Source organism: Myxocyprinus asiaticus, chromosome 13 (genome assembly GCF_019703515.2).
Source record: "Myxocyprinus asiaticus isolate MX2 ecotype Aquarium Trade chromosome 13, UBuf_Myxa_2, whole genome shotgun sequence".
Taxonomy (NCBI): Eukaryota; Metazoa; Chordata; class Actinopteri; order Cypriniformes; family Catostomidae; genus Myxocyprinus; species Myxocyprinus asiaticus.
In genome coordinates this window covers 33,626,015-33,649,528 of record NC_059356.1, presented here as the reverse complement: position 1 = coordinate 33,649,528, position 23,514 = coordinate 33,626,015, and the positions used below count along the sequence as shown (strand labels likewise).

The 23,514-nt window shown below is 38.1% G+C and overlaps 1 protein-coding gene across 1 annotated transcript in view; it reads left to right on the top strand.

Annotated features, from left to right (window-relative positions):
• Positions 1-1,962: 1,962 nt before the first annotated feature.
• Positions 1,963-23,514, top strand: part of LOC127450085 (glutamate receptor ionotropic, NMDA 2A-like) — a 264,291-nt gene continuing 242,739 nt past the window's right edge. The window contains exons 1-2 of the mRNA XM_051713824.1: positions 1,963-2,160; positions 5,135-5,542. Of these exons, the coding sequence (XP_051569784.1) occupies positions 5,138-5,542 (405 nt within the window). The 5' untranslated portion in view covers positions 1,963-2,160; positions 5,135-5,137. The remainder of the gene's footprint in view (positions 2,161-5,134; positions 5,543-23,514) is intronic.

Genomic DNA, 23,514 nt, shown 5'->3' with positions numbered 1-23,514 from the left:
GTTAATTTTGTTGTTACGTTTGGTAACTTCTTGTTTTGTGCAATCTGAAGTTTTTTATATGACCTACTCATGATTAAAAAAAAAATTAAAAAAAAAAAAAAAAAAAAAATATCTGTTAATTGTCACCATCACCGTGTTTTGTGCACCAAGTGTTGAGATCTGTGTGCACAGCTATTTATATTTGCTGACAGTACAGCAAATTGATGTTGTTTTGTGGACTATATAACATAAATTAAGCTTCCCTGTGGAGGCTTACATACAGTATGTCATATGGTACATGTGGGGCTGTTTCTAGCTATAAAGGGATTAGTGGGCGTTGAAGACCCCTGAGCCACCAGGGGCCCCTGCAATGCAAGGTTTATATATATATATACTAAAAGCTGTGACTCAGGCATCTACTTCAGTTAGACAGGTATAAGGGGTCCCCTTGTGGCCCGAGAGGGAAGGGAGAATGTAGTGATCCGATGGGGATAGCTAAGCAGGGTTGAGCCTTGCTAGTACCTGGATAGGAGACCTCCTGGGGAAAACCAAGGTTGCTGCTGGAAGAGGTATTAGGGAGGCCAGCAGGGTGTGCTCACCCTGTGGTCTGTGTGGGTCCTAATGCCCACAGGGTCACTATAATGCAAAAAGGCACCATCTTTCAGATGAGATGTTAAACCAAGGTCCTGACTCTCTGTGGTCATTAAAAATCCCAGGTGTCCTGGCCAAATTACCCCAGTTGGCCCTTCTCAATCATGGCCTCCTAATAATCCCCATTAATTAATTGGCTCTATAACTCTACTCTCTCCACCAATAGCTAGTGTGTGGTGGGTAATTGGTGCACGATGGCTGCTGTCGCATCATCCAGGTGGATGATGCACACTGGTGGTGGTTGAGGAGATTCTGCCTATACTATGTAAAGTGCTTAGAGTGCCTAGAAAAGTGCTATATAAATGTAAGGAATTATTATTAAATAATTCCATATGTGCGAGAGGTCTACTATGAACATTCATGTGACGCGAGTGATCGAACTGACATGAAACGCAGCACGAGGTTCCTCCCTAACAAGTAAGGGAGAAAAAATTCGACGATGATTTGATCCCATATCATGAATTTAATGAACGATTACATCGAAATGACCTTTGAGATGATCTGTATAACATATTGTATTTGTTCACACGTATATTTTTTGTGTCATATTGTGTATTTTTTATATAAACTTCATATTCTATTCACTTATTTTTATTCTTTATTTTATTTTCTATTATTTCTGTCTTGTTTCTTGTATTGTTTGCGCACTGGAAGCTTCTGTCACCAAGTCAAATTCCTTGTGTGTGTAAGCACACGTGGCAATAAAGCTCATTCTGATTCTGAGATGTGTGTTCAAATGACACGCGTGTGTAAGCGCTGCATCTGTTCATGGTGCACATATGAATGATGAGCGCTCAGCGGTTTCCGCAGTGAAGTATGGCTCTGGAATTTCAGCCGCTCGTACGTCACCGAGAGGCAATCCCTCACCGAAATGATTCAAACCATTGATCAAGCTGAAGAATCACGCCGCAGCAGTTTAAAGCTCCACAAACCGAACCGAAGTAATCATTGATAATCAATATCACGAAGGCGTTTGTCCGGTTCATGTCTTTACTAACTTTTAGGACTAAGTGAGAACAAGTGACGACTGGCATTGCATTTTAGGCTAAACACAGGATGTCTGAGAATACTGACCAACTCAAGTTGAATCGTCACATTTGAAGACCTTTGCGTTTAAACGCTGGAACTGTTTTCTTAGGGGGGGTGCCGTGCTCTGAAACAGGGTGTAATTCTCATTTTCACCTCTGTTGACGGCATCCCTCAGTTCCAGAGAGGCTGTGAGGAAAAAGGACTGCGTGAGACTGTCCTGTGGTCCTGCTGCAGAACTGCCTTCATCTAATTTCTTGCGGAATCAGTTCCCAACGTGCGTCTCGCGCTGTTTCATTTGCGAGCGCGCGGCGAGGAAGAGTCATGGATAAATCGCAAACATGCAAACCGTTGGATTAATTTGATTCGTTTGGTTTTGGGGTTGAAGTTGAGGGATTCGTCTGTGGGGATAACTGTCCATATTGCCAACCTGGCTGGTGAGAGGAGGACTGTTGCAATGTCACCCCATTCAACATTTTTGGAGCTTTGTGGAAGAGGGATGCTGTGAGTATAGTAGTATCAGTATCCCTACATTTTTCCTTTTGTTAAATTTTGCTTGGTCCAAAATAAATAAATAAAATAAAGGCACTGGTCTATTTTACGCGTCTCCAAAGCGAATTGCATCAGAGAAAGAACATAAGTGTAGGCTATTAGAATTTAAAATTCACTCATAGTTTTACAATTAATGGTGTTAAAAATAAATATGATGCAGGAAAACGTGATTTTGTTTAACTGCATCACAGGGGTCGCGCGAACCTCACAAACGCATAAAACAGGAGCAAATGAAATGTGTTGCTTTTCAACCGCTAGACACTAGTGTTTTAGAACAATAAAATTTAAACAGAGGCGTCATAAGTTGTGCTTTATCGAGTTCTGTTAAACAACGTGTTCTTGTTTTAGGCTACCTGCGAGAAAACTCGTGTCATGATCATAGAGCAGCAAATCTTTGAGGTTCTGTGCCTTTGCTGGATTAAACGAGAACATTTTGTATTGAACAAGACAGAATAAGGAAAGAAAAGCAGGTGTGTTCATTGAAAAGGGGTTTAAATGAGAGAAGACTTGTCTGTGTTTCTTTTGATGTGGAACAGATGAATGCGGATTTTGGTCCAGTTGTTGATCCAACTTCGAATAGCTACTTTTCGTCGTTTTGAAAGATGATAACTGCAGGCTGCTTTCCTTTTTCAGCGAGGATTTTTTTTTTTTTTTTTTTTGACTGAATGAGGGATACTGTCAAACCTCTTAGTAGTAGTTCTCACAGATAGTTTTCCATTGAATAATATTATTCTGTCCAAAAGCGTCGTTCCAGCTGAGCACGCGGAGCGCACGGGATGTGTCAACAGGGGGCGCAGTTGCATAATGGTCGTTTTGAGGAAATTAATGAGGGGTCAGAATGAATATTCATCTAGATTATATTCCCCATGTTAAGATCTGTGTAACGTTGAAAGAACACTGATATTGCATTTGCTTAAAATAACAAAATCAGGCATTCAGCCCAAACCGCAAAATATTCATAAATTATGTTTAATATCTCTCTCTCTCAAATGTAATAGTCAAAATCTAAGACATAGCCTCCAGCCAAAGAGTGTCAGCCATCTGGGCTCCACATACTTTAAAAAAATTTGTTTTTTTTGTTTTTTGTTTTTTTTGTTGTCAAAGTTAATTCATGATTGTATTAATTTGATGATTTATATATTTTTCACCACGTCTAGAGCATGAACATACAATTTTTATTAAGTACTCAACCACTCCAAAAAAAAAAAAAAAAAAAAGTATAACACATTAACTTTACATGGGGTCATAATAATAATAATAATAATAATAATATTATTATTATTAATAATAATAATAATAATAATAAAAATACATAGGGATTGTTCTGCTGTTATACTTCATATTTGATCATTGTAAAGTCAATGTAAAGCTAAATATAAGTGTCTAAGTGAATATGGACAATCAGGCATCAAAATGCTATGCTAACCTGGCTCTACCGATTTCTTAGTTTGATCAGCCGAAACTATGAAATCGAGCTGGCTCAATCTTAAATAATGATAATGTGATGCTGATGATGCATCTTCATGAGAATAGCAGGCTTCAACCATACCCCCCACCATATGTTATTTCTCTGCAATTTTAAGCCTTGCTTTATAATGCATCTGTTTGCACATACATGCTGGCAACAGTGGCGGAGAGCCTTTCCCTAGCTCCTTCCTCTCAGTCAGTCCAAGACTCTTCATGTAATGATGTCAGCTCCACTCTCTTCTGCCCTGCTTGCTGCTCAGATCCAGTGTCACATGTAATATTCATCATTTTCTCATGCCTAGTTATTCATTGCCTAAATTTCAAAATGAGAATATAAAATTCTGCGCTTACCGCACCACTGGACTCAATTGTATATGTAAGGATGAAAATGAATACTGTTATCAAATAGATATTATAATTAGAGTGATCAATTAAATATTATGATTAATGGAATTCTAAGGTAAACAGAGTATTAAGAATTGCTGCATACGGTTTGGATATGACTCATTTCATGTTTTCTTGGCAAGAATAATGTAGTCTGTACACTGCAATGGCTAAATCTGAAGCAGCATATATACCATGAAAAAGTGAATTTATACAGACACTTCTGCTGCACAGAGGTGGCATGAATGTACAGTATTTTCACAGGAATTTCAGTTGCAAATATAATGTAATAAAATTAATGTTAAATATAAAATAACAAATATACGAATATAGAAACCGGAAATGATGCACAAAAATAATTCAGCTGTGTTAAAGGGATAGTTCACCCAAAAATGAAAATTCTCTCATCATTTACTCACCCTCATGCCATCTCAGATGTGTATGACTTTCTTTCTTCAGCAGAGATTTTAGAAGAATTTCTCAGCTCTGTAGGTCCATTCAATGCAAGTGAATGGTTGCCAAAATTTTGAAGCTCCAAAATGCACATAAACACAGCATAAATGTAATCCATAAGACTCCAGTGGTTAAATCCATATCTTCTGAAGCGATATGATTGGTGTGGGTGAAAAACAGAGCAATATTTAAGTTCTTTTTTTACTATCACTCTCCACTTTCACATTTACTTTTACATTTTTCTTCTTTTGTTTTTGGCGATTTGCATTCTTCGTGCAAATCACCACCTACTGGGCAGGGAGGTAAAAATGGTAAAAACTTATGGACTTAAATATTGATCTCTGTTTGTGTTCTGCAGAAGAAAGAATGTCATACACATCTGGGATGACATGAGGGTGAGTTTATGAATAACATAATTTTCATTTTTGGTGAACTATCCCATTAAGACACCTAAATACTGTTATATACCAGCAGAACAACTGCTTGTAATATCATTTTTACGCATTTAACCACTATTAAGAGTGCACCAGGCATTTACAAAAAGGGAGTACCTGGAGTATTCTAAAATCCTTGAATGCATTATTTAACAAGCAACCTCTACTGTGTGTGTTTGTTCTTCTAGGGAATGAAGTCAAGCACTATGGGGTTCTCCAGGTTGGTTCTTCTGACTCTTTCAGCTCTCCTTACCCTCATCAGCAACTCGCATGCGGCAGAGAAAGTGCCCATACTGAACATTGCTGTGATCCTGGGTCAAACACGCTACATCTCAGACAGAGATATACGGGCTCTGTGGAGCAAAGATGATCCTATTGATGTCAACGTGGTGACCCTGCTAGTGAATGAGACAGACCCCAAAAGCATCATTACCCATGTGTGCGATCTCATGTCGGGGACTAAAATCCATGGGGTGGTGTTTGGGGACGGCACAGATCAGGAAGCCATCGCCCAGATTTTGGATTTTATTTCCTCTCAGACTTTGATACCCATCCTGGGGATCCATGGGGGCTCGTCCATGATCATGGCGGATAAGGTCAGTCTGTCATATTTCAGACATTAACTCACCTGGTTTTCCCTTTGGGTTAAAAATATGCCAAACAAGGATAAAAAGCAGAAGGCTACATTTTTGAATACTAAAGTCTTCAAGAACATTACTTTACTTAAAGGAATAGTTCACACTTAAAATGAAAATTCTCTCAACATTTACTCACCATTATGCCATCCCAGATGTACTGTATATGACTTCCTTTCATCTGCTGAACTTAATTAAGATTTTTAGAAGAATTTCTCAGCTCATTTGGTCCATGCAATGCAATGAGTGCCAACAGTTTGAAGCTCAAAAAATGACATAAGGCAACATAAAAGTAATCCATATAACTCCACTGGTTAAATCAATATCTTCTGAAGATAGGTGTGGGTGAGAAACAGATCAATATTTAAGTCCTTTTTTACTATAAATTCTCCTCCCTGCTCAGTCAATCTCCACTTTAGCTTTCACTTTCACATTCTTCTTCTTGTGTTTTTGGTGATTCACATGCTTCATGAATATCGCCCCCTACTGGGCAGGGAGAAGACTCTAGGAAAAATGGACTTAAATATTGATCTGTTTCTCACCCACACCTATAATATCACTTCTGAAGATATGGATTAAAACACTACAGTTGTATGGATTAATTTTATGATGGCTTTATGTGCTTTTTGGAGCATCAAAATTTTGGCACCCATTAACTCTGCATTGTATGGATTTACAGAGCTGAAATATTCTATAAAAAAATCTTAATTTTTATTTTGCAGAAGAAAGAAAGTCATACACATCTGGTATGGCATGAGGGTGAGTAAATGTTGAGTGAATTTTCATTTTTTGGGTGAACTACCCCTTTAATGCGATAGTTCACCCAGTAATTAAAATTCTGTTATTATTTACTCACCCTATTGTCACACCAAACTAGGATGACTTCTTTTTCCATGGAACACAAAAGGAGAGTATTCAAACTTTTTGCCATGAAATGAAAGTGAATAGTGACTTTGGCTGTCAAGCTTCAAAATGGGCAAAACACACCATAGAACTACAGTAAAAGTAATCGATGCTACTCATGCACTATATTCCAACACTTTTGAAGCCATACAATCACTTTGTGTGATGAACAGACCAAAATTTAATATAAAATCAAACCTCTGATGAGCTGTGTATACGCACCAAAGTCAAATATGGTGAAAAAGGCACAGGTTTGACGTCATGACATTTGGTCACGAGACAAGCAAGAACCAATGGGGTTTGAGGTTACTGACTATTTGTTTCGGGCACCACATTAATTTGTCCTTCCTTTCATTATATTCACCTTTCATTAAGTGGCAAAAAGAAGTGTGAAGACTTTTTTTTTTAAATAGATTTTTGAGCTCCACAAAAGAAAGAAAGTCATTTTGGTTTGGAGTGACATTAGGGTGAGTAAATAATGACAGAATTCAAATTTTTGGGTAAACTCTCTCTTTTTAACATTTAAATCTGTTTACTCCTGAAATGGAAACCTGTAATATTATTGTCATCATAAAATTAGTTCAGTGGGTAAAAATTTACACTCATGTGGTTTAGTAATGACAATGATGTATGTTAATACTATTAGCACAACATGCATCGTGCCTTAATTGTTCCCCTGACAAATTACCATATGGAGTTATTTCACGACATATGCTTAATCAGACCTACAAAAGTTGCTTTTCACTGGAGTAATCACTTTTCTGAAACTGACTTCAAATAACAAATATCGCTTCAGTTACAACTGCCATCATGCAACTCTTACTTCATTGTGTCATGTGGTAAAGAGGGGCAAAAAAGAAAGAAAACAAAATCAGATCAGAGATCAGCTCATGATACAGTTAAGTTACTAAACCAAAGACACAATCATTTGCCACTCTGTTGACTTTGTGCCTTTCTCATTACCTAACACTAACTGCACAGCTGAATTGCAACTCACTATAAAATCCCTTTGTGAGCTTCTCATCGCAGACTTGCATTGAGTTTATGTAATAATCCTGTGTTTCTCATGAGTGCTCACTGCTGCATTTAAATGTGTTTACTCGGTTTTCATCCCTGGATGTCACTGTATTAAATGAAGCAACGTTTTGAAACCTTATTCTCGGGAGATTTTCTTCTGCATTACTTTAAATAATTTTAAAGTACTCTGTGTTGATCCTTAAGAAGATAAATGTCGGCACTGTTTTAACTCACAGGGACCTTTGCATCTTCTTTTGTTGAATTATGTACATCACATGTTTAAATTTTAAACTATATATCGATAGGCCGTGGGTATGTATGCTACTGTACTACTAGTGACGTTGATGTACAGTTTGCATGGTTTACATACATTTAGGCTACATCATGCTAGCAATATGTAATTCTATTTTAAGAATTCTAATTTTATTAAAGGGAAGTTCACCAAAAAATGTATATTACTTTCTTTATTCAGTCAAATGTTGTTCCAAACCCAGATTAATTTCTTTCCTCTGGAACACAAAAGATGATGTTCGGCAGAATGACAGCCTCAGTAACCATTCACTTTCATTGAATGGGAAAAAGATGCAATGCAAGTGAATAGTGACTAACATTCTGCCTAACATCTCCTTTTGTGTTACAAAGGAGATAGGAAGTCATACAGAACAACACGAGGGTGAGAATGATGACTGAATTTTCATTTTTGGGTGCACTCTTCCTTTCACAGGTCAGACAAGGTGAAATTAATGGTAACTCATGGATTTGTCATCCCAGTGTCTGTTGAGCGATGAGAAACCATACACATGGTAATTAATGTTGGGCCTCTGGGCAGGTCTTACTTCATTTAGTGCCCATACAGCAGGATTTGGTCTCTATTAACACAGGGATCATTGGCATGTGTCAGGAGATTCTTTGTTTTATATCTAAAGTGCTGCCTCCCACAGAAGGAGGCTCATGCACAGGCATGCTTGTGGGCATTTACAGCCAAAGATCTACTGATTGTCTTATTGACATTTTTGGGTTACTTTCCCATATATCTCCTGCCTGAAGCAATTGACTAAAGACAAATTTTTGTCAATTAATATACGCAGGTGCCAAGAGTAGAGGCAACATACAATGGAGACGGCCATTTAGGCAATTACTTACCAATGGTACGCTCTCTTTCTCTCGTCCATCACTGACAGGTGAATGCTCAATGCAGTGATCTTTTCTAAGCCTTGCCAGTATGGATATACACATTCTGAAATGCTTATACATTAATGTACCCTTTGATCACAAACCTAATAGACCAAGAAATTGATTCAATATATACACATCGACTCAGCTTCTATTCATGCTACTCTGTTAACATCAGCCCGTTGTTGATGTTCTGTACTTATACAAAGCATTTGCTGTCTGTTAGTTGCTATAAAAAAGATGTTTTGTGTTTTCAATTAGGCATTAGGGCAGGAATTGACTAAGAATGAATTGCTCCCCCTGATAGCGTCATTTATTCGCACTTATACAATGGGTCTGTTGAATGCTTGATTGTGATTGGTGACAAATGTTCTAAGGTGTGCAATTATTTTTCAACTAAATGCACAGTTATGAAGTAGTTCCAGGTCTTGACCGCATAACGGTTCCATATCACTTCGCCAAATTATTTCAGTTATTTCAAAGGGGCCTACAGGTTACCAAAACAAAATAACCAATTAAAGCAAAGACACTGGTTAAGTACATCAGATAAAAATGACAAACAATGTCTATACTATTCTAAATTTATTTCAATTTTGATTGAAAAGCATCCTTGGGCTCCCTCTCTTTCTCTCTCTTTCGCTCTCTTCTCACCCACCCACCCACACACACACACATACACACACACCGTACATGCTACCACAGCAAAATAACCATATAAACAAAGACATTGGTTAAAGTAAATTGGTTAAGAACATCAAACAATGTCTACAGTATCCTACATTTGTTTACATTTTGGTTAAAAAGCACCCATGCGCTCCTCGTCTCACCCACACATTCACACACATAACACGCGCACACACACATACTATGTTTTTATATCATTGTGGGGACTCTCCATAGACTTCCATGCATTTTTTGGATTTTATACAGGTCTAACGATAATTTCTATCCCCTAACCCTAACCCTACCCCTAAACCTAATCCTCATAGAAACCTTTTTGCATTTTTACATTTTCAAAAAAACATAGTTTAGTATGTTTAATAAGCCATTTCCCGCTGGCTGGTCCCCACAATGTAGGTGATCTCAGGTTTTACTATCCTTGTGGTCCCTACAATGTAGTATAAACATGTACACACACACACACACACACACACACACACACACAATACCCTTGTAATTACCAGTTTGTAACCTAAAAAAAAGTCCTTGTAAACCACTTAAACCTGCCCACACACACACACACACACACACCAGGGCTCGACATTAAGCAATTGATCATTCACTTGTCCGTGTAAAAAAGTTACTTGTCCGGAGAGAAAAAAAGTACATTGCTCAAGTACATGTCAAAGTTTCTGTTGTATGTTTCCTAAAATTATGACCGATGCCCAACCTAATAGTGTATCTATGCAATCCACTCAAGTCTCTGTGACAGCAATGTAAACTACACTGGGTAGGGGAGGAGGCTATTGCCATATGATAATTATTTTATGTCAAATAAAGAAAAGCCTCCATCGCCATGCTTTTTTAACAGCTTTAAAAGTTTTTAGCAGTAGGCTATCAAGCATTCAAGTAAACATTCAGAATGAAATGCAACATAGAACTACTAGTATTCACTGTATGATTATAATACATTAATACTTTTTAAAGCTACTAAAGTTACCCAGTGAAGAGCAGTGAGTGTTTTCTCATTTTCTTGTTATGGTTGTTTGATTATTATAATGACACACTACACTAGACGGCAGCAGGCCTATTAGCTTATATTTATACTTATAAGTCTGATGTTTTAATACAAATCCACTTTTTTCTCCACGGTTTACGTTCACTTTAGACATCACTCTCTGTGTTTACATGAATACCTCACCAAGATTTTGCACACGCACACATATGCCGCCTGTCAATCAAACGGCGCAGCTGTTACTAGGTAGCTTGCGAATTATAAAATTACGTGCTCTGGATTACTTTCAGCAGCAGAATAAGAATATGAACTTTCTAATAAGTGACACAGGCCTAGCCTATCACAATTATAACCAGTTATTTTTTCGTTATTGATGTTTTAATCAGTCTGCTTGTCCGGTCGGGCAAGTAAAATTCTCTTTCACTTGCATCTTCTAAAATCCACTTGTCCCGGACAAGCGTTAATGTCGAGCCCTGCAGACACATACACACACAAACACACACACACACACTACTTTATTACTCCAGTAAGTGCTCCAGTAAAGCAGCACAAGCCTCACAATCCTCCGTTGCTAGTTCTAAAGTGGCATTTGCGAACTAGCAACGAAGGCTTGAACTGTATCAAAGCAAGGTGCTGAATCTGTGGCTGAAGAAAGTAGTTCCACTCACAAGAGCGTTTTTCTGGAAACCAGAAAATGTCTTGAGATAAAACCCTTAACGAGGTGTGGTAACCGTGGTATAAGCTGAATAATTGACTCCGGCCTCTTGCATTATTGAAAAGTAATACACACCCGAGGTGTAACGGCATTACCACCTTGGGTGTGCAATATTTTTCGATAATTCAACGGTCTGTCTTCAGTTATTCCTTATATATTGTCTGTGTTGTTTAGCATCTGATTCACTAAAGGAATTGTACAGATCAGGTAACAGTGCAAACACGCTCCAAATGTTAGTGCTGAACGCAGTTTATGCTGCAATATTAGATTTACAATCTGTTCTGAGTGTTCAGTTGTGGACACGTCTCGAGACATTTGCGTTCCGTTATATTCATTGCCTTGCGTCTAAGCAACATTTTGCCCTGCAGGAGCGCGTTTGTTCTAAATGGTGCCTAAGGCTTTATTTTTACCCACTTGTTCGTTCTTTTGACAGTATGGGGGGAGTGGGTACTTTAAACTGCATGTAGAACATCTCTTTCCATCCCTTCTAGAGTGCTGATGCTTGTGGTTTGAGCATGGTTAGCTGGGACACAAATCACAAGCTGAGAGGAGATGTTTTGCTCATGATTAGACAAGACTTTCTATTCAGAGCAGACACCATTCTTACACGCTAATTGTGACCTCCTTTTAGGCATGCAAAGCACTTAAGTTTTTCATGGACCTAGTATCCAGAGTCTGCTGAGCATAATGTTCTTTTTTGGATGAGATATGGCCTAACTCTCAAGTGTTATCAGTTTTGAGGAGGGACTTGTCATCCCAGAGAGGCTTGTTTAATGCATGCAAGAGCACACAATGGTGTAATTGTGAATTGTGTTGTTTAAGCATGCTTACCTGTTTCAGCCCTTACTACGTTGTGTTCACAATTATGTTTTTTTCTGCTGTGATGATTCTTCCATGCGTATGAGTATTTAAAGGCATTGAGGAGCCATGTGCAGAAGATCATGCAAATCTGCATATCCTATTAACCATGCACCTTTGAACTCAAACACACTTATGAATATAGAAAAAGCTCAGACTATAACATATTCCATCCATCCATCCATCCATCCTCTCCTGGTGTGAGTGAAATTTCATATTTACACAAAACATATTTATCTCATCAACGACACACAAAAGAGCTTTTCACTCAAGTAATTGCTTAGTTCATTAATGAACAAATTGTAATTAACTTGCTGCTATCTTAAAAGTAATAACCTGCTGTTGCTCTAGATGAGCGAACAACCACGTGGTGGAGATTGTACATTTAATTAATAATTAACCATCTGTAGGGCCATTGTGATGTCACTGCTTTATCTCAAAACTACCATATTAGGGAACAATGGAAATGGTCAGAGGATTGACCAAAAGCGTTAAAGCATTAAAGGGGTAGTTCAGCCAAAAAGGAAAATTCTCAAATGAGTGAAACTTGATTTTATGGGGGGAACAATTCCTCTGAGTACTTATTCAAATAAACAAATTAAGAAACCTCTTATTTCTGGGGCCAGAACACACTGGGCAAGCACAACCCTAAAAATGGACAGAACTTAATCAGTTCTGTGACTTATACCATTGAGAGTAAAATGGTATCAGTACCACTCAATGTATCCTCATTGATATTATCTGTCTTCTTGCTAATTGTGATTTCAGCGAGGGCTGAACAATTTGCAAGTGTTTTTTGTTTGTTATATTTCAGCAAAAACGCCCCAGAGACTTGTATTCATTCAAAACAATTGTGAGCCACCCTCCTGAGCAATATAATTGTGCCGTTGTAGAGGAATAGTGATTGCAAATATCTCTACAAATGCTAATGTCCTGATTAGAATACACTGTCCCCTGAGCCTCAAATATTCTTCGCAACTGTATCATCGCACGACTAGTGTAAAGAGAGATGCGTATCTGCTCCCCTTGGGAAAAGCACAGTTGTAGGACACCTCTATGTACTCCAAACCTCACACAGATGTTCAGTTTGTCCACTTAACCACATGCCAGCACAATGGATTTAACTTGCCATTACCTCAGAGGGGTTAAACATGGCTACCTATGATAGGTTTTTACTAGCAAAGCTTGCCTAGGGCACAAGAATCACCTCCTGATTTTCTACACACTCTCACGGCGAATTTCGTAAGGATTCATACGACTTTTCTAAATTTGGCTAATTTGTATGATATCATACGACTGCACTGGTATGGATTCGTACGACTTTCACTACAGCCAATGAATAGCGACAATTACTTGCTTCTGTCACACACAACAGCTTCCTGTCATGTTTACACGTACTGTTCGGTTAGGTTTAGATAAGGGTTTTGGGTAAGGGCATAATATTAATATGCATGTCCGTAATGCCTCGTGCACGAAACTCACGCTTACTTCCACATTAGACATCCGGGCATTTGCACGTGATGAAATCGTACAATTTTATATGAACGAACTCGTATGAAATCATATGAAATAGCCAACTCGTAAAATATGAATGAATTTTAATGAGATTGGGTTTGCAATTTTAGGGTTCCCCCACCTCCAAAATCCCAATTTAACACAGGCAGTGGACAGCCAACAGCCACCTATTTTTAAATTCTGCATTTAATCATTCTTTGCCATTAAAAAGTAATTGTAGAGCTAATTTTGAACCTCAAAATGTTTAGATTGACAATTTTTGTTATTTATTTTTTTATGCAAATTAAACCATATAAAATCTGCCAGGAAACATTTGACTGGATTGAATTGAACAGAAAAACAATTTTTTTTTTTTTTTGGAGGAATAGAGATTTATTCACAGGAAAATACCATGCTGGAAATGTTGCTTAAACATGGGGTTCGACTCCTTGTAGACTTTGATTGCGGGAAGTCTATTAATTTATATTGTGCATCCAGGGTTTTTAACCAGGGAAATATTGCGTTCCATGTACAGATGTAAATAATTACTATTTAAAAAATAAAATAAAAACATTTCTACTTGAATGAACATTAAAGGGCCAGTTTACTCAAAAATAAAAACTCTGTCATCATTTACTCTCTCTCAGTGGAGATGTTTGGCAGAACGATAGCCTCAATCACCATTCGCTTTTATTGTCTGGAAAAAAGGGACAACATTAGAGTAAATGATGACAGAATGTCATATCATTATAAAATGTCACCAAGAAAATCTAGCTTTTTTTAAATTGGTGGTCCCTGTGGGTTGGTTAAGAGTGTAAGTGGTCTTTTCAAAGACATTTATTTTGGCTCTAAATAAAAGCAAACAGGTTTGCTGCAGTCCTGCAGCTCAACACAAGGATTCTCAGGCAGCTGCATGCTGCACTATGTTCTGGAAATTTGCCATTGACCCTTGGAAACGCCGCAGTTCAGCCTGGCTGATGCCACTAAAAATGAAATATATTATGAAGACAGGGTAGTGCACCTTAGCAATCTAGGGTCACAGGCCAACCATCTGTTGCTTTAGTTAAATACTGCACATTATTTACCATCAATAATGAGGTAAATGAAGCCACTGACATTTATTAGACAACAAAGGTCTAACTGAGAGATTGACCCCCCCAGCTGCATGCTCTGTTATGTAAGGACAAATCCATTGGAGGGTGTAATCACACTTCGGGCCACTTGCTAACAGCGGACCTTAACACAGCCAAACTGTAATCTTACGTAAGACAAGCTGTAAGTACAGAGCAGGCTTGAAAATGACAGTGAATTCAGAGTGCTATAAAGCTTGGCTTGTTAATTAAAGACAGGTCAGTGCAGCTGTGAAGGGTGAGGCAGGAGGCAGATGTTTTTCTGGCTGCTGGAATGCTCGTTTGCCCCGGTTAAGGGTACGTCAAGGTAATTTGATTACCTCACTCTCTCAAGTAAGAGTATGACAGTACTTTACACAATACAATTTTTAAAGGGATAGTTCACCTATATCATCAATTACTCACCTTCATGTCATGCCAGACCTGTACCTGTATTGATTTTCTGTGTTTTGTGGAACACAAAATGAGATTTTAGGCAGTATGTTCACACTGCTCTTTTTCATATAATGAAAGTAAATTGTGCAGGGACCATCAAATCAAAAAGCTCCAGAAAAGTACCATTACTGTATGTATGACACATGTGTTTTATTCCAAGTCTTCTGAAGACAAATGATAGCTTTCTGTGAGGAACAGACCAAAATTTTACTTGCTCTTCACTAAAAATCTTCCCTTTGAGATCATGACAGCCCTTGGTCACTTTTCACTTTGATTGTATGGAAAAACAAAGGTGACTGAGGCTATCAGTCCCTAACTATCCTTTTAAGACAATACATCCTATTGAGCAGATTGTACCTCACTCCATATCAACCTTGTTTTCATGTGAATCAAATGTAGTTGCCACTGTTTGTGTGTAGAAAAGTGTAAAACAAAAAGAATAGCTTATCCAAAATCTTGAAGGAGAGACTGAAACGTTTACAAACTGAGTGTGACAAGCATTCAGATTTCACTATTATTGACAGAGTGCCAGAGAATTACATATGCTGTGCTTCCAAGTTTTTGGTACCTGATACTGTATTTTAGGCAGAGGAGAAGTGCATCTTCACAGCATGCTACTGGGCTTTCATGTTACTGCAAAATGAATAAAGCTATCCCCAGACTCGCTTGTCCTCTGCTGAGGCAAGATGAGAGATGCACTGCATGCTCATGCAGCGAACACAATTACATCAGAATACACTCCTACGTATTGGTACAATTCCTTGTCAAAAGCAGTGAAGTGTGTTCAAAGACAGAAAATGGAAGTGGATGACATGAATTAAATATCTTTGTGCTTTATGCGTTCATTAGAAACACTTTTTACAAGGGCCTAGTGGAAGGTACAAAATTGTTAATTGCTCACATAAGCATGGTATAATTTTAAGGAAATCTGAAGGCGTATGCCTGGGTAGATCAAGGAACGGCACAAACTGCATTGAGTGGCATTGTTCTCTCTGGCATTGCAGCAGAGCTCGGGTTAATAATATTAAGGACATTAAACCCACTTTGGAATAGGTCCACTGCTTCAATTGAGCTTACAGTTAACAGTACACAGTGAACACTGCCCATCGCTGCTGCTCTAAATTGTGGTAATGAAAGACGAGGCATCCATTCAAGGTGACTTTTTCAAGATAAAAAAGGCAGAAAATAATAATTATGAATTTAAATGGATAGTTCACGCAAAAATTACAATTCTGTCATCATTTACTTTTTCTCATGTTGTTCCAAACCCGTATGACTTTCTTACTTTTTTGGAATAAATTAGTTGTTAGGCAGCATTTTGGTGTCAGTCACCATTCACTTTCATTGCACTTTGTTTCCTTACAATGAAAGTGAATGTTGAACTATACCTTATGTTTTTTCATTCATTTACTTTTTGTTTAAGCTGTTCAGCATGAACAAACCTTTTTCACATTCTTGAGATGTATTTGCTTCAGGCCCTAAGAGGGTGAATTTAATAGAGGTTATCCAAATAGCATTATTGCAAAATGTATTACAAAAGCGTCTGTTGCAGGAGTTTGATTGGGTAATTGATTAACAGAGGCTTAACATCTTAATCAATGACAATTATTGACCTGTTTTATGTGCAACGAGATGTTTTCTGGGCTTATTTCTGAATGGACTGAAGTACTCTAAAGGAATAGTTCACCCAAAAATGAAAATTCTGTTATTTATTCACCTTCATGTTGTTTCAGACTATGATTTTTGTTCTTCTGTGGAACACAAAAGGAATAATTTATCTATAGCAGAATGTCCAAGCTGCTCTTTTCCATATGATAAAAAAATAATGGTGACAAGATTTTGATTGAATAAAGAATAACATTTCAGTCACTTAAAGCTATCATATGGCTTCAGAAGACTTGGAATAGAGTTCATGAATCATATGAACTCATATTAATTCATATAAAAGTAATTAAATCGCTTTTATTATGCTTTTCTTGAAGATTAACAGTGCTGATCCCCATTGACTTTCCTTGTATGGCAGAGAGCAGCTTGGACATTCTGATCAATTTCTCCTTTGGTGTTCCACGGAAAAAAGAAAGTTATACAGGTTTGATATGTGTTTGGAACAACATGAGGAAGAGTACAGGATGACATAATTATACATTTTTGGGGAAACCCTTTTAGGTAATTTTGTATGCTGCATTCTTTTTCAGAATGTCACCATACTGTGTGTATAATATTCGGTGAAAAAGCTATTTATATTTCTAGTAGCTTTTAGATATATGTAGTTTCACCTGGATTCTTGTATAGTCTCGTACCACGGCCTGTTTGGGACAGTGACCGTCAGTGTGTGCTCAGTGTTTTTTTTTAAAATCCAGAACTCGTGATCCTTTTTTAAAATTACATCACGCCTTGAGAGTAAACTAGTTTTTGTTCTACTTCTTCCCATGTTTCGTTCTTAATGGGTGGACATGCCTTAAAAATAGGTCCAAAGGTAGCAAAGATAAATGACAAAACAGCTGAGTTTTTTGGGGTCAGCTTTGACAAATGAGGCAGCGGACTTTCAGAGCTCTAGAGACTTCCACAGTTAGGTCACTAATCTCTTGAGGTAGATGGAAAAGCTTTTTTGTTATGCTTGAGGCAGTCAAGAGCAGAGCAGTCAAGGTCTTGAAATAGTCATATTTGTGATGAATATGTACATAGTCGTACTTCATTGTTCATAGACTTACTGATGTTTGGGAATAAAAGTTAAATAGAGAGGCTTAGTTTCAATGTAATTCTCGTTTCTGAAACCTTGACTGCTTTTTGTGCTTGACAAAAGCCAAAGATTTTCACCGTGGGAGCATGCGCGAGTCGTGACAACTCTAACCTTAGAAAGGAAAGTGTAGAGGCGTTCTGGTGGCCTTGAAGATGTACAGAATGTTGGAGAAAAAAGTCAGGAGTTTATATAATTGGTGAGGCGACAATGTTTGACAGAATCATATTAAATTTTGTGAAGCGCTATCCTGCATGACAACAAAACGGAATGGTTTTAAAGAACTTCCTTTTCATTGTTGATGAAAAGAGTGATTCTGGGGCTGATAAATAGCAGCTTTGCACATTACTCAGTTTCTGAGGTGGAAAGACAAGCTTTACACTTGAGATTTACCTAAATGTAGGTCAAATGTATGACAAATCTACAGCAGGGGTCGGCAACCTTTTTGACATGGAGTGCCATTTTTAATTTTTCTGGTCAATGGCTGTAATCCCACCGCCCCCCCCCCCCCCCCACCTCCCCCAGCATAACAGTTTGAGTGAAAAATTTGTGCAAAACCTGCATGTGAAAAACCTTGCATGTGAATTTTCACAGAGCATCTTGTGAAAGTGCTTTAATGAAAGAAAACCTGTCCTTTTGCACAAAATGAGTTAACACAGTTAATGTCACAAATTTGCTTAATGGATTACTGATCACAAAATTGTGTGGAATCTTAAATATTTCTTATATTATGTCATTGTAATCATGTAATCACTAGCACGCAAGCAACAGCGAGAGAGGAGCAAGCTATTTTATTTATATGAAGTTTTGTCACCTGACCTGCATTCCAATCTACATCTTGATGTAATCCTTCCTCATGATCACGCAGCGTGTTTTCGTCAGCTGAATGGGAGTGTGATGAGACTCGTGCTGCGTGTGCAAGCCGATCAACTATTTAACACTTTTCGATGAATCGCACCTGCAAAATACTAAAACTTTATTTCCAGGTTTAATTTATATTTTGAATAGACTCAGATTTTGAACCCTTATGTTTTCTCTTTTAATCATTTAATGTAATTTTGATTGTGACTGTGGTTTAAGGAGGGTGTACCTGTGTGCTGGGTTGGGAACCTCAAGGATTAATAGTGGTGTTTTCCTTATTACATCACGTGGTGTTCTGAAAACAAAATAAACAAATGAAACATGGAATGCAGGCTGTCATCCGCGCAGCCTGACCAAAGCAAAGCGGGCGCGTTTACTCGTGCGATTAACAGAAAGTGAAGCACTGCCGGCTTGTGATGCGCGAATGGCTTGCACGTGCTGCATGAGTCTGTTAGGTATATTGAAATCTTGTCACATTTTAACTTTTTGTTTAGCCTTCCATTCATCTCATGAAAACATGGTGCGTGATCATGAGGAAGGATTACATCAAGATGTAGATTGGAATGCAGGTGCGGAATTTATATAAATAAAATAGTCTACTCCTCTCTCGCTGTTGCTGGCATGCCAGTGATTACCCCTCCATGTGCCAATGCTGGCACATTTGCCATAGGTTGCCGACCCCTGATCTACAGTATACACCGATCAGCCACAACAATAAACCACCTGCCTAATATTGTGTAGGTCCCCCCCGTTCTGCCAAAACAGCGCCAACCCGCATCTCAGAACAGCATTCTGAGATGCTGTTCTTCTCACCACAGTTGTACAGAGGGGTTATCTGAGTTACCATAGACTTTGTCAGTTCGAACTCACTGGATGTTTTTTGTTTTTGGCACCATTCGGTAAACTCTAGAGACTGTTTTGTGTGAAAATCCCAGGAGATCAGCAGTTACAGAAATACTCAAACCAGCCTGTCTGGCACCAACAATCATGCCACAGCCAAATCACTGAGATCAAATTTTTTTCCCCTATTGTGATGGTTGATGTGAACATTAACTGAAGCTCCTGACCTGTATCTGAATAATTTTATGCACTGCACTGCTGCCATATGATTGGCTGATTAGATAATTGCATGGATGATTGTTGGTGCCAGACAGGCTGGTTTGAGTATTTCTGTAATTGCTGATCTCCTGCGATTTTCACATGTCAACAGTCTCTAGAATTTACTCCAAATGGTGCCAAAAACAAAAAACATCCAGTGAGGGGCAGTTTTGCAGATGGAAATGCCTTGTTGATGAGAGAGGTCAACAGAGAATGGCCAGACTGGTTCGAACTGTCAAAGTCTATGGTAACTCAGATAACCTTTCTGTACAATTTTGGTGAGAAGAATAGCATATCAGAATGCTATTCTGAGATGCGGGTTGGTGCTGATTTGGCAGCATGAGGGGGACCTACACAATATCAGGCAGGTGGTTTTAATGTTGTGGCTGATCGGTGTACACAGACTGTATTATACATGTGTTCCGAAAAGGTTTTTTTAAAATTTTTTTACACCACACAGAAACGCTTCAAACACAAGAGCAAAAATCACAAAAGAATAAAAAGAAGTAACTTATTGTTATTATTAAAATCAAGCTTTGGACTACAATATGACTTTAGAGGTCAATGTAAAGCATGTTAAAGGGATAATTCACCCAAAAATCATTTACTCACCCTTATGAAGTACCAGACACACACACACACACACACACACACACACACACGTTGGTGCGGCTATCCTTATGAGGACTCTCCATAGACATAATGATTTTTATACTGTACAAACTACAGATTCTATCCCCTAACCCTAACCCTAAACCTAACCCTCACAAAAAACTTTCTGCATTTTTACATTTTCAAAAAAACATCGTTTAGTATGTTTTTTTTAAATGACTTGAATTATGAGGACACTAGAAATAAACCACATTTATAGCGTAATACCCTTGTATTACCATAAATAAATGTCCTCGTACACCACTCACCCTCCCCCCTCCCCCACACACACACATAAAAGATTTTAGGCAGAATTGTGGTCACCATTCTCTTTCATTACATGGACAAAAAGATGCAATGAAAGTGAATGGTGGCTGAGGCTAAAAAAAAGTAATAGATGTTTGGAACTTGGAGTAAATGATGATAAGTTTTCATTTTTGGGTGAACTATCCCTTTAAGAAAAATGACTGGGCATCTAATGAGTCCTCAGTCAGTCTGTTCAGAAATACAGCTGATGAACCAAATCAAAGGGCGGGTGTTGACACATTTTAAAAGCCAGGGTTACTTTAAACAGGCACCATAATTTCAGCATCAAACTGGCGGCAGTCCAAGTGCACCAGAGGACTTCACATACAGAGGTTCAAAACCAATTACCTTCACAGGAGGTGACTGATAAAGGAACACTTAACTGTAACATGTCAGATTTTCTGGGGGAAATTATGGTATTTAGGGAAAAAAAGGCACTTGTATTACCTATTTTATATCGAAATAGATTATCCAAAATAGCAGATGCTCTCCAAAGATCTCTCTGTGTAACACAGTTTCTCTTGAAAGTGTCTGTGATTGCCAGAATGTTGCATATTAAGCTCCTTAGAAGTCAATTTGAAATGTGTTTTGCCCCAAAAGGCTGAAGTCTGTACTGGAGTTTGGTGTATTGAGAGGTGGCCCAAGGGCAGTGATGTGAAATCTCCAGTGCCAGCTGAGTTCCACCCCACACAGGCAGCCGGCGTAGCTCGGTTGGACCGGCTTTGATCTGTGTTTTGTGTGTATGGCAGATAACCAAGGCAGAGCAAGGTCAGAGGAAAGTGTCTAAGAGGTCAATTGCATCACCTAATCTCTGCCTTTGGTGACGTGATTAGAGTTCTTTAATGGAAGTATCTTTGACTTTGCCTTTAGTCAGGTGGAATAATGTCTGAGGAAAAGAATGAAGCCTATCTAGTCAATAGCTTATCATCACTGCTAGTCATGTAAAACCTCTGTGTAAAGACCTAGAGCCTCATGTATAAAATTTGTGTACATATTGTCCTAAAAGTGTGTATATGCACAAAAGGCAGATTTGGATACACTAAAATTTTGAGATGGATATTGTAAAACCGTACGTATGTCTGTCACATGTATGTATGTACAAATCTGTGCAAAGTTCACTTTACATATCCCATATAATGTAAGATTGTGGAGTTTACGATGCCTTTTTATTATGCGTGACCTCATCTGCATATACAACTGTAATTTACATATGCATATTGCCATTCAGACACCTGATACTACCGTATTTAACGTTACTAAAAAATTGGAAAATAGATGATACAGACTCTTAATCTCATCTGTTCTGATAAGATAGATGTTACACTGCTAAAATGTTTTCTTAATTAGTATCTTTGTGTTATCTTCGTCTATGTCTAAACATCCTTAAAACAAGATTAATTTACTCAAGAAGCAATAAAATTAATTCGAGAATCATTTTTCACACCAAAGCTAACTACACCATGCCTTATACAGATTTTCGTTATTCTATGAAAATAATTGTACCTGAATAAAAGTAAAAAAAAAAAAAAAAATTATGATTAAATAAAAATTAATCAAACTTTGAATAAAAAATGAACACAAAAGGGTTATGTTGACAGGATGACAGCCTCAGTCACCATTCACTTTCATTGTATGGAAACATTATGCAATGAAAGTGAATGGTGACTGAGACGAACTATGCTGCCTAACATCTCCTTTTGTGTTCTCCTTTTGTGGAACAACATGAGAGTGAGCTTTCTTTCTTTTTAAAAGCTTAATTTTCATGCCAACAAAGACTTTGTTATTATGGATTATCATCAATGATGACCAGACAAAAAGCTGAATATTTTACACAAAGAGTTAATCAGCATATGCTGATTCTACAACAGCTTAGCTTGTCCCTTGGTTATTGTATAAGCTTACAGCCTTAAGACTGTCTTCAAAACTGGCTGAGATCACAGGAACTCAGTTAGATAAAACAGTCACAGAGCTCCACTATGCTCCTCCTACTTGATGGTATGTCCTCACATATAGTACATGCACTTATCCTCTCTCCATGCTCATCTGAAATAGAGATATGACTCACAGGCTGCTGATGAATTATGAAATGCTTTAGGTCACAGCAAATGTGGACAAAGGCTAATGACATGTCATGATGTTATCATGCTTAGCCTGCTTCCTGATAGCTCTTTCCTCCTCTCCTCTCCTGGAATTTTCATTCAGTGTCTTAGCAAGTAACTTTTCAAAGCAGGCCACTCCCATGACTCTTTTTTTTGTTATTGTTTTTACTGAGTTTAGGGCTGTCACAGAAGCAGTAGACATGTAGCCTATTTCAGTGAAATCTGTCAGGTAGTAGGGACATTTTATGAGTGGCATTCCAAAAGAATCGCTTAAGGCACCTATGATATATATTTTATTGCTTAGTGTTTACTTTAATTGCATTGCCATAGCAATGTAACAACAGCTATTTCAAACATATGAAAATACAGTGAAAATCAATATACAGTATGAACTACATTACACAGCAGGCAGACAATGGCATTAGGCCGGCATAAGTCCCGGGATGTTTTTAGTCCCAGTCCATCACTGGTTTAAACAGAAGCTGAATTCTGTGCTCACTCCCAGTCTCTCAGCTCTTTCAGTCTGACTTTGTCAGATGTTCTCATCCCCTGTGTCAGCTCATCGAGTTTCCCCCAGGGGACCCCCATGCGCCTTTCAACACATATTCTCTTATCTCTTTGTCCAACACATGGACCTGTTTGCATTCTTTAGCTCCTCGCTGCCTCTAGCATGTCAGTCACTCTCTGGCTCCCTGGACTGGCGAGACCTGATGATCAAACCAGTGCATCCATCAACAGAGATGAAAAGACTAGAGGAAGCCAGGAAGAGGAGGAGGAGGAG